Source organism: Ascoidea rubescens, assembly GCF_001661345.1.
Source record: "Ascoidea rubescens DSM 1968 unplaced genomic scaffold ASCRUscaffold_12, whole genome shotgun sequence".
Taxonomy (NCBI): Eukaryota; Fungi; Ascomycota; class Saccharomycetes; order Ascoideales; family Ascoideaceae; genus Ascoidea; species Ascoidea rubescens.
The window spans coordinates 161717-173788 of NW_017962924.1; the positions used below are offsets into that span (position 1 = coordinate 161717).

The 12072-nt window shown below is 28.5% G+C and overlaps 3 protein-coding genes across 3 annotated transcripts; 2 read left to right on the forward strand and 1 right to left on the reverse strand.

The window, feature by feature from the left end:
* Nucleotides 1-673: 673 nt before the first annotated feature.
* ASCRUDRAFT_37525 (uncharacterized protein) lies at nucleotides 674-1048 on the reverse strand (the record flags this gene model as incomplete). Its single annotated transcript, XM_020190770.1, has 1 exon — nucleotides 674-1048. A coding segment is annotated over one exon (375 nt), but the record flags the coding sequence as incomplete, so codon positions are not given.
* A 3567-nt stretch (nucleotides 1049-4615) lies between these two features.
* ASCRUDRAFT_77107 (uncharacterized protein) lies at nucleotides 4616-4873 on the forward strand. Its single transcript, XM_020193726.1, has one exon. It carries the CDS (start codon nucleotides 4627-4629, stop codon nucleotides 4795-4797), a length of 171 nt encoding a protein of 56 aa, XP_020045669.1. The 5' UTR covers nucleotides 4616-4626; the 3' UTR covers nucleotides 4798-4873.
* A 1293-nt stretch (nucleotides 4874-6166) lies between these two features.
* ASCRUDRAFT_111960 (uncharacterized protein) lies at nucleotides 6167-6586 on the forward strand. Its single transcript, XM_020188763.1, has one exon. The coding sequence runs from the start codon at nucleotides 6213-6215 to the stop codon at nucleotides 6468-6470; it is 258 nt and encodes an 85-aa protein (XP_020045670.1). The 5' UTR covers nucleotides 6167-6212; the 3' UTR covers nucleotides 6471-6586.
* Nucleotides 6587-12072: the final 5486 nt, after the last annotated feature.

Below are 12072 nucleotides of genomic sequence, written 5' to 3' on the forward strand. Positions count from 1 at the left end.
AATCAAATGTACTAACCCGAAAATTTTTTAGAATTTCTCTCCAAACGATTCAAATAGTCTCACTTGTACAATCCAATCCAATCCAATTATAATTTTAATTGCATTCAGATTTGTTCTTGCTTAATGATACTCTATAATTCAAAAGAAAAGGAAGAGTTAAACTTTTGGCTGTAAAAAAAACAAAAAACAATCCAGCAAAACCAAAATAGCTAAAAAAAAGAAAAACCAAATTTTAAATGCAAAAATTAGAAAAGTAAGAAACAATTTGGTTTTTTTTAAAAAACAAGAAAAGCATTAAAAGCTTTGTTTCTTACTGAAAAAATCAAGTTTAATAGGAAAAAAAATGCAATATTTATTGAAACTATGAACAAAAAAAACTAAAGATTTGTAAAAAGGATAATTAATTGTTAAATTAATTGAAAAACTGAAGGATGCTGAGTAGGATATCAGCAAATATTATATCAAAATATACCGGAGATAATTATTCTTGAATCTTCCAAGTAAAGAAAATGAAATTGAAAATAAATCAAAATATTTGTGTAAATGGTTGAAATGTCTGCAATATAATATAAGAAAAATGAAGTAAAAGAAATGTATACAGAAATAAAAACAAAATAAAGAGAAAATGCTAATGAAAGGAATAAAATATAGTCTAATATATAGTACTAAAAAACTAGTCTTTTGATAGTAACTTTGTAAGATATGGACATAAGTTTTTTTGGTTATTTTGATGGTCAACATGCTCAATGAACTCTTGACCAGTCATATGCTTTCCACAGTAGTTACAAGAACCTCTGCAATCAAGCTTTGGGCCCAAGTTGGCTTCTTTTTTGCCATGAGGGTCCTCAAACGTGAAATGATTATTCAACAAGTGTTTTTTGTGATCGTAAGGACGATTGAATCTGCCAGTTGAATGTAAACACATTTTCAAACCATTTGTTTTATCCTTTCTATGAAAAACACATTTGAATCTGGGTTTATCATCGTGGATTCTGATGTGACGTTTTAAATCTCTAACAAATACTCTGCGACAAACTGGGCATGTCTTATCAATTTCTTTTGACGAAAGTGATTTGGTTCTTCTGCCAGTTTTGCCTTGATAATGGCTTGAAGATAAATTCGATGAAGGCAAGGAGAGCTTTAAATTAGGACTCGCAAAATCATACTCATACAAATAATTTTGTTGGTTATTTATTGGTTGTTGGTTTATAAGTTGCTGTTGGGAATCAATCTGCTGAGCGTCATGATGGTGTTGATGAATGATTTGCTGTTCAAAAAATTGCTGCTCACAAGCAGGTCGAGTATTTTGAATCTGTATTTGATTGGAGTTGCTGGTACTATCTTCATTGTGGTTAATTAAATTGCGATTACTAATTAGATTTTGATCAATTAAGCAACTATTATCAACTAAGTTATTTGGAAGAGCTTGCTGTGGAATTTGAGGTATTGATTGCAATTGAGGTTGTACTTGAGGGTGAATTTGGTTTGGTAATTGATTGCAAATGGCTGCTGGTTGGAATTGAAAATATTCAAAAGGTTGGATAACATTGAGATTAATACAACTGTCTGAGGGAGTAATTGGAGAGTCGCCATTTTCAGTGCATGGAGTAGAACAAAACGAAGGGAAATCTGATATGGGTTCTAATGGGCTGTGAATATTATTATCTAATTGTAAGTTATTTCTGAGATTAAAATTATTATTAAGGTTAATAAAAGTGTTACTAGTTATAAAATTGCTCTGACTAATAGCATTTGATTCCAAAATGGGATTTGTAATTAAATTTTGATTTATTTCGGGATTTTGAGGCTGGATTGAGTTAATAAAAATATTAGGAGTATTAGGGTCAGCAAAATTATTGCTATTATTATTGTTAGTGCCATTAGTGCCATTAGTGCTATTAGTGCTATTACTACTACTATTATGGCTATTATTGTTATTAGTGTTCAAAAGAGCGATTATATCACTGTTATTTAGGTCTTCAGTTATCAAATTGTTTATTTCATTGGGAAAATTGCAATCAACTTGAGATACCTGACTTAGCATGGTTTGAATATCGGCATTATCAGAGATGTTTTCGTTAATTGGATGTTGGGATGGCAAATAATTTAAGGAAATATTAGAATAGTCAAGGAATAAATTTTGATTATTCGAAATGGCTGGAAAATTTTGAATATTTTGGATGTTTTGAATATTTTGGATATTTTGAACGGTTTGATAATTAAATGAAGGACCTAAATAGTGTTCATTATTAGAGGATTGAGGAAGATTTATCATCTGGTTGATTTGATTCATTATGAATTAGAAACTATATTAAATATAGAGCGATGTAGTTATGAGGTGCAAAAGATAAAATGTGTGTATGAAGTACGAATATATTATGAGTATATAACAATTGAATAAGCAAATTGAATATGAAAAAGATAACAATTGAAATTTGTAATTGAAGAAAATAGATGAATTTACTGATAGAAAAAAGCAGAGAGAATTATCAGGTTATATATAATTTGAAAATGGATAAAAGATTGAAAGAAGAAATAAAACCAGAAGGATTTATGAATAAAAAAAAACAATAGTAAATAAGAGGAGGTGCTAGGTAGAAAAATCTCATAATATTGAATATGTGATAAAAGTTTAACTTAGAAAAAAAATGGAAACTTAAAAATATAAGAATAAAAAACAGAAAAGCAGAAAACCCAAAAAAAAAAGTGAAAAAAACAAATTGGTAGTCTTACCAAAGTAAAAGATTAATTCAGATTAGCAGGACTGATAAAATTTTAAAATAATACTTGTTTGTAGATCTTAAAGACAGAATAAAAAATAAAAATTATAATGAAAGGGGAATATAAACAGAGTAATAAGATTTCCAAACATTCTCATATAAAATTTAAAAAATTTTGACATTTTTTTTGTAAAAGCTATCTATCAATTTGTAATTGAATAAACTAGAATCAAGTTCAAATTCTAAACCAAAATTAGACTTATCACAAAAACTGATATAAAATATGATATAAAATGTGATATGAATGTTGTAAATAAGGTTTTAATACAAGGTTTTATATTAAGATTTAAACTAAGGTTTTAATTATTTGGAATCTCAGATCTTAAACCTTAATAACACAGTAAGAGTTCATAAAAAAGTGAAAATGTTCAGAATTTAGCATGAAAAGTAGAGTTTGAAAGTTGTAGAGTTGGATATGTACTGCTGTATCAGAATTTGACTAAGTTCATGCATCATTCTGCTGTCCAAAAATAAAATTATGTAAAATCAACAAGGTACTCACTATATTTGGCAACAGGAGGGCCAATAGAATAATCATTGGATGAAACAAAACGCTCTGAATCAGCACAAGAATCAGCTTGACCATTAAACGTTAGGTAACTAGACCAACATAACTAATTACTTAAAAGGGAGCTTTGAAAATTAAAACATTAAAGAACCGATTGTCCAGTCCAACCATGCGTCAACTGTGCAGCAAGCATGTATGACAGAGCAAATCCTCGTATCTCCCAATTATAAGATTGGACCATGCCGCCACCCAAACGCGGTAGCAATGGCGGCCCAGAACCAAATCCGCCACCATGGATCGAGCACGAGTCACGAGTTGTGTTTGTCGGTGTTGTTTTTGCTGTTTCTGTTGTTTCTGCTGTTTCTGCTGCAGGTTGCCCGTTTGGCATGCCGTCCCGAAGCTCCGAGACTGTCAGCTCCCCCAGAGCAAGCACGAGCGTGTCTGGGGTCTCGGCGGCGGTCTGGGGTCTGTGTCTGTTTCTGATTTCCACCAGCTTTTTTTATTATATTTGTGATATTTATGTTGCTGGAAATTGACTGTTCTAAGTTGTTTTCTGTGTTTTTTGTTGGATTGTTTCATTTCTATAGTGGAAAATGACTCAATTCATGATTGAATTTCATATTATATGAGGTAAATGGCAATCATGGGTTAATCCATATTATTCATTTAAGTGGATTTTATTTTGTGGCTAACTAATGATTTTGCATTAATTGTTCTTTTGTTGCTTTAGATTTATCATGCTGAGTATTTTGGGATTTGTTTTGAAATTCTTTTTGAAATTTCTGGAATTTTTTTGCTTTCTCAGAGCTTTCTTTTTTCATCATCATTTAATTTATTTCAGTTTACCTCCTACTTATGCTGTATCTTTAATTTCTTATCTATCTTGGGTTTCTTTTGTATTTGTAGAATACTTTTTAATAATTTATTACTCAAAATGATCACAATTTAAGCAATTTTCGAGAATAATTAATTTAAAAATAAAGGTATGTACAGAACTCAACATATTCAAAGAGCTATTTCCTATTTAACTTTTAAAAGTCACCAGAATATTAAATAAATCTTACAAGGTGTTAAAGATTAAAAATTCAAAAATCAAAACCAAAAACCAAAAAAACATTTTTTATTCAAAATTTGCTGGTTTCTTGTTCTTTCTCAATAATATAAAATAAGTTCTATCTTGAAATACCTAGAGACATATATATGATCATGAAAACAGATTGAAATAATATTCAACTGACATAAAAAATGACATTGAAATTATTTTCAAAAAAATAAAAGAAAGAAAAAAAAGCAAAAAAACTTAATTAACTTATTAATTGATTAATTTAGCTTTGTAGAATGTTTTCAAAAGGAAATTACAATGAAATCAAGAACAAATATTTAAGAGATGAAATACCATTTGTTGAAACTTTATTTAATGGCAAAATCTATAATTCCATGCTTATTTGTCATATATCGTTCAATATCATTCAATATCATTTAATAAAATTAAATATTGGTGCAATTTGATTAATTTTACCCAAAATATATTTTATTACCCAAGATCAGAATAGATTTATGATTATAGCGAATTACTAAAACAAAAAGTTGGGTTTATCGTTTTTTTGGTTACGATATCTCAGCAAATAACAATTGTTTTGAACTTGTTAAAAATATTATTAAATATAAAATATTATGGTATTAAAAATAAATGATAAATTTTAAATATTAATGAATAATTGATAGGACTGAAAATTTGGTGCTACATTATTGGGGCAGGTGCAAAGTTTGGGAACCACGTTCACCTTGAGAACTGAAACGAGAGACAAGAGAGGATCAGGTAAAACAGATATGTCACGTTCTATAGGCAAGTACAAGGCGCGTGACACACTGTGGAACTGGGATGTGCACATGGCGGCACTGAGGTCCTGTTTTTCCCTGAACTTGAGGACAAAACACCACAAAAGCGATCGCAAAATGAATCACAAATTGATCAGACTTTGGTGAGAGCAAAAGCATCTAATTTTGACATTGACTGGAAATAATTTGTTGATTTCACTGCATGAATAACAGGATAATAAAGTGACAAATCACCAACATAATATATCGCTAAGAAAATAACATAACATAAATATATAGCATAACAACACAACATGAGAAATTCAAATATTAAGATTGAAGGTTGTCCCAACTATCTAACAAATGGATTTCAAATATTCTGTTAGATATCCATATCAAGAAAACTATGCAATCTTTCCATATGCCCCATTCTTCAGATACAGAATCACTGTGATTTTCCAGCAATACTTGTTGCTTTGGTGGGATTTATTGCATTGCTAGCTTTTGCATTAACCATTTATTAATCAAGGATTTGCACAAGAAAAACATTTAATGGTTCGATTCTTATACTTAGATAATATTTATTTCCTTTAAAACAAGAAAAAATTATTTGCTAAATAATATATCTAAAATTTTATCTAAAATTGAACTATTTAGTCTAGTACAAATTCAAAACTTTCAGATAGAGTTTTTCACGTTCAGCAAATCATATCATGCTTTGAAATGCTTTCAATGTTCAGGATAATTAATACCTTCCGAGTCTAGGGTAGGATTGGAAGCTCTTCCACTTGGCTAGTTAGCCAGTTAGCTAGCTGCTAGCTGAATGTAATCGATCCAACGTTTCTCGTCTCTCTCAGCTACGTTATGGGCAAATGGCTCCATTGCCAGGAGGTGTCTTCTAGCTAAAACCACCATAGTACTCGTTAAACGGTTGGGCTTTTAGATTAAAATTCAAAAACCGTTTATTTGCTCTCAATTTTTCTGTCAGACGTTTTATTCACGAGCCCCACCACTTGCAGGTGTCAACAAAAAATAACAATAACACCGGTCAACAATAGGAAACACCAACAATCCTGGCTCTGGCCAGTAATAGCCTATGCGAGATTATGGCCACACGCTTATATTGTGGTGCTCCAGTAGCACCATACTCTGTGTGCTCCACCACACCCTCCAGTGGTGCAGTGGAATACTACGCTGAAATATCTCGACGTTTGGATGTCATTTCACTGAATATCGATATCCTACGCTACGCTACCACACTCCACATCCAACAATGTACTTTATTTCAAATGGGTATTTTTAGAATTAATTTCATTTCACTGAATTTCAACCATTCCAGTTTTGACAGATTGCAACATACTTAAAAATGGATTTCAAACAAAGAGTTAATTGTTTCGAAATTATCAAGATTCTACCTGAATAACAAATTAAACAGGAAATTGACAATTGACTTCAATTAGTTGAATAGCTTGGCTCCAATTATCGTATTTCCTATTGCGCCAGTAGTGTTTGGTTTTTCTATTTTTATTTTATTTTATTTTATTTTACTTAATTTTATTAAATTTTAAATAATATTTTGCTTTATTATTTCCAATATCTAACAACCCAACTTTTTTACACCACATGTCTCAGATGTAGTTGTAATTTTGACTCCAGACTAATTCGTTTCCAATAATCGAATAAAAAATTTTAATATAAAAATTATACATTGGTAAAGCAAAAAAACAAAAAAACAAAACCACAACTTGTTTTTTGTTATATTTCTGCAATTTACATTCATTTTTATGTTGAAATTCAATATAATAATTTTATCATTCAATTACAATGTAACGTGCTTTTTTTGATTATTAAGTTGTAAACTTTCTTACACCTTTGTGGTATTACTTTAAACTATGTAAATTCCTCACTGGTTTTCGACACTTCATTTTTTTTAGTTCAATATATTTTATTTCTTATTGTTCAAAATATTTGGTTACTCAATAAATGATAAATAGAACTCTTCTTGATGGAGAACTGAAATACTAATTTTCTTAAAAAAAAGTTTTATTTTTATAATAACAAAGCAAAACAAAAAAAAAAATAGAGAAAAAAAACGCTCAATTCATATTTTGAATTTTGCTTTTTATTCTTTTTATTTGTGTTTTCTTTGTATGTTAATTGAGTTTCCTTAATTTCACCACCATATATTCTATAAGCTTCATAGGGTTTGTCTTATACATTTCAATACTTTCAATAATAATACCTTTCTTTCTACTTTTGTTGCAGTTTCTTCTTAATTCGTAGTTGTTTTCTTCCAAATCTCAGAGTTCCTTTGTCATCTGTCAAATTTCTCAATATAAACTCCAAAGATTAAGCTACAGATTCATTAAAAAAATTCCCTGAAGAATTCAAACTCAATTCATTTGTTAACCATTAATTCTTTCACAATTACGAATGATGAAATAAAATAATTTTAATAAATTTTTCAGATTCGCTTAATTAAAGTTACTGATAATTGAAAAAAAGAAAATTTTTATTTATACCTCTTATTATTCACTATTTAGTATTTGTAATGTACTGCATAGTAACATTTTCAAATATTATTCAACTATATCAAAGGTTATATAAAATTATTAATAATCCACTATTAATTACTAAGATTATCAGTTATGGTAGCAATATTGACTAAAAAACGCGTAAATGTAACTTATGCCCAAAGTTTCTGCATAATTAGTCTACTATTCTACTCACTAGCAAACGAATTCAATTTATTTAGCTTAACCTAACCTAACTTTGTTTAGAGACAAATCTTGATTATTCAGTGTTTTCCTATGTTTTCTTTTTCTTTTTGGCTGCTAGCTAATTTACTAGCCTGTGATCTTTACTAGCTTACTCTCTTGTTGGTTTACTAGTCTTGCAGACGAGTAGATTTTGACTGCTTTAATTGTTTTGACCATTTTACGATTCATAATTCTTTAACAGCTTCAAATGCTTTGAATTCTGATATTTCTTTAGTCTCACTTTTTATAGAACTAGGATTTTTTTGCTTTATTGGGAAAAAGAGTTTGAAAAGTATTTTATCTTTTCATCTAAAATTATTATTTTTTTTTGTTACTTTTATACTATATTGTATTATATAATTTCTATTGGCTTTCCATATCAATAGATAAGTAGATGATTATGATTATCTTATTTTAACTATCAAACACAGTTACATAATCCAAACTCGTGTCATATTTAATCTTGAAACATTAAAAATTATCTATCTACCAGAACTTGATTATTGATGCTACAGATAACATGGGAAAAAAATTAATATAATTGAGTAAATTGTTGCAGCAATTGCAATAAGTAAGATTTTTCTTACATTTTTGTTTTATTTATTTTAATTTGATTTAATTTGATTTATTTTTATGTATAAAAATTAAAAGGTATAAATTATTGAAAGATTGATATTACAAGTAATAACTATTATTATTCACATATGAGCAATAATAAAATTGATAATTGATAGACAGAAAAATTTGAAATAAGTAGAAATGATGGGTTTATTTTAATAAAAATGATGGATTTAATTAGAATAATGATGAAGATGGAATGGAATCGATATATGAATTGAGATTGAAATAAACCAATTATAATTTTAGAAAATTGAACAAGATTTGGTATCAATGAATATGCTTAGAATATGATTAGAATATTGTTTTACTTATTATTTAAAATTCTTTTTTGAAGAAATATGTTATTTATAAGGATTTTATTAATAAAATGAACAAAATAAGAATAAATTAGTTGTCTGGTTAATAAAAAATAAGTGAAATGTGCCTGAATTTTCAAATTTTCAAACTACATACTTCCATAATTTTTATTGATTGATTGATTGATTTGTTTGCTTATTTGTTTACTTATTTATTTATTTATTTACTTTTATTGTTTAAGACAAGAAAATTTAAATTGGTTTCAAATTAGTTAATAATTGAATCAAATAATTAAAGTGATTAAATGAGATTAATGTGCAATTATAGTCTATTATAGATTAATTTGATATTTAAATATTTGCTTTTATAAATCAATTGAAATAGAAGTATATGAATAAAACTTGCTAAAAGGATAGAGGATTTTGAAAATCTTTTCGATTGCTAATCATTAAATGATAAATTGCTAATAAAAAATAAAGATTTTGAAGTATTTACCGTCGGTTACTATTACACTAGTAAACTTTTAGAATGAAAATCAATAAAAAAAATAGTCGTTAATATGAAGATGGAGTAACAGAAGACAAAACAGAAAAAACAAAAAAATGAAATACACCCATTTAAACGAATGAAAAGAAAATCGCTTATTGAAAGAAAGTTAAAGATTGAATAATTGTTGAGAGATAAATTATTGTAATGAAAATTTTTGTAAATTTGAAATGGATATAGAGGTGGAAGTAAAAAACGGGTATTAATTAAAATCTGAAAAAATAGTTTGGGACAAGTAGAAATGAAATTAAATAGATCCTAACTTAATTAAGAGTTCAGGTATTATAGGTATTGGGTTTTCCAAAAATTCTGAAAAGCATGTAATAATATTATCAGGTAGAAGAATCAAAAAGTCTTATTGGTTGTTCAAAAAAAATAATTAGCTCAACAAAGCCAAATCTTAAACAATATGTGCTGATGTCTTGAACTCTAATGATTATTCAAGGAAAATTGAATTCTGACAGGAAATATTATGCGTTGAAAAACATGGGTGTGCGTTTGGACAAAAAGGTTTTATTTATCAATTTGAAACCTTTGAACTATTTCAAAATTTTCGTTGAACAAAGAAAAATGACGTTAAAAGTGTGACGGGCAGAGAGGTTGAGATGGTTCAGGAAAACCAGTCATTAGTCCGGCTTAATAGTCATGGAGGTATTGAATCATTAAAGGGATTGAAAATAGTAAAGGTATATTAGAGGTATTGAACGGTATTATAGGTATTTAACATGGGTATGATAGTATTATAGGTATTAATATTGTTACAAGCAGATGGTTTCGGTGAATCCAATTTTTTGATTTCAGAGTGAGAGCTGGGAGTGGAAATTTCAAATTTCAGATTGCAAAATTCAGATTGGAAATCTCCAACAACAAGATTCCAATCAGAAAAATTGGAATATAAAAATTGGAATATAGAAATTGAAGTCTGAAAATTGAAATGAAAAATAGAAAAACAAATAGCGATGAATTAAAACAAGGAGACAAAACAAACAGAAAAGATCTGAAATGAAATTAGAAAGAATAATTTCCCAAGAATCTTAATCTAAAAATTCTAACAGAATATCAAAGAAAGTTGGAAATAATTGTAATTTATACATTACTATTGATTTACAAAAATCAAAAAAAAACTGGAAACAACTGAACCAAAACTAAGCAAAAAGCAAAAAATATTATAGTTGGAGTATGAACAAAAGATAAGATAAAATGTTGTAGAACATTCAAAGCATTTGGTTAACTGTTTTTTGAGAGAAGGATGATAGAGGATTTTGGATATATTTCCGTAAACCGGCAAGCACGACAACAGAAAGGTTTTCCGGAAGCTAGTTGAGCGTTGCCATGCAGCTCTAGACTTATATGTTTCTTCTGCTTCTTCTGTTACTTACGGTATCGGCTCTGCTGTGGCCGAAGAGCTGAGTCACCGTTTTCGATGTAAAAGAGATTTCCGTAAGCGCGTTACGGAGGTTTGCGGCCATCTACACGCCACCGAACGCATCGCAGCGCATCGCCTAGTGCTTGATCAGGAAGGATCCGCACGCAAGTTTCAGTGCTCCCAAACTGAGCATCACTTGGAGGCTTCTTCTGAGTCTTCTGAGTCTTCTGAATCTTCTGAGTCTTTTGGGTCTTTTCAATTTTCTCAGTGTGTTTTGTTTGATACGAAACTGCTGCTGGTGCTAAAGTTCCCACTTAGCCCAAGCAGCTTTTTGGTTTCTCCTGGGGATTTGAAAGACCTGTTTCTCCAGTATATCAACACTATTCCTCTATCCAATCACGTTCTGCAGCTAATGAGACTGTTATCATAACAATTGATATCAGGTATTTATTCAGAATATTTTATGATTATCCATAATCCATAATCCATAATCCATATTCACATATTATCTTCTACTTCCATTTTCTGAAATGGTGAAATAATCCACTTTGTTTAAATTACTGGGAAATCTCAAACAATCTTTCACAATTTGCATCTTTAGTACTCAACTACTATACAAAATAATACGGCAAAAAATTGTGTTGAATTTTTTACAAATGTTGTAATTTTCAAGTTAAAATGCTTGAAAATCTATTGCAAATAGTTTAAATTATTGTCATAATGTCATAATATCGTAATAACATATTATCTTATTATCTTATTACCATATCATCATATCATGTTTTTATCTTAGTATCTTATATCATTATTACCTTGATATTATATTATTATACAATTATCTTAATTTTTAATCTTATTCAAGTTCTATAATTTCTGTCTTATTTTTTTAAATTTGTATTTGTCAGGTTATAGGTTTAATGAATATTGAAATCTATGATGCCAATTTGATGATTTTCTCTTTCTGCTCTCAAAAGTTGTTTAACAAATTTATCCATACTATTGTAAAATTTTCAGCCTTTTCAGTTTTTGCAAATCATTTCACTATTAAGTGATTTACCAATTACTAGCATTATTTAGTGTAATTTATTTTATAATATTTTTCTTGGGTTTCATTCATTCATTAATTAATTAATTGATTAAAAAGAAAGAAAAAAAATACAACACCAAATTATAAAAAATAATTAATATAATACGTTCTACTATTAAATACAACTGACTGAATATTTAAAGCACAAATCTACTATCTTATCAAATTCAGAAGATTCTACAAATAGTAACCATTTCTTATATCCAATCATAAGTTATAAATTATAATTTATCGGTTATGGGATGTTGATCAATTTTTCATGGTGTGGTTAATCCAACGGCGATATTCCT

Coding starts and splice junctions, on each gene's coding strand:
- ASCRUDRAFT_77107 (XM_020193726.1), top strand. CDS start 4,627: ATGTTTTCAAAAGGAAATTACAATGAAATCAAGAACAAATATTTAAGA.
- ASCRUDRAFT_111960 (XM_020188763.1), top strand. CDS start 6,213: ATGGCCACACGCTTATATTGTGGTGCTCCAGTAGCACCATACTCTGTG.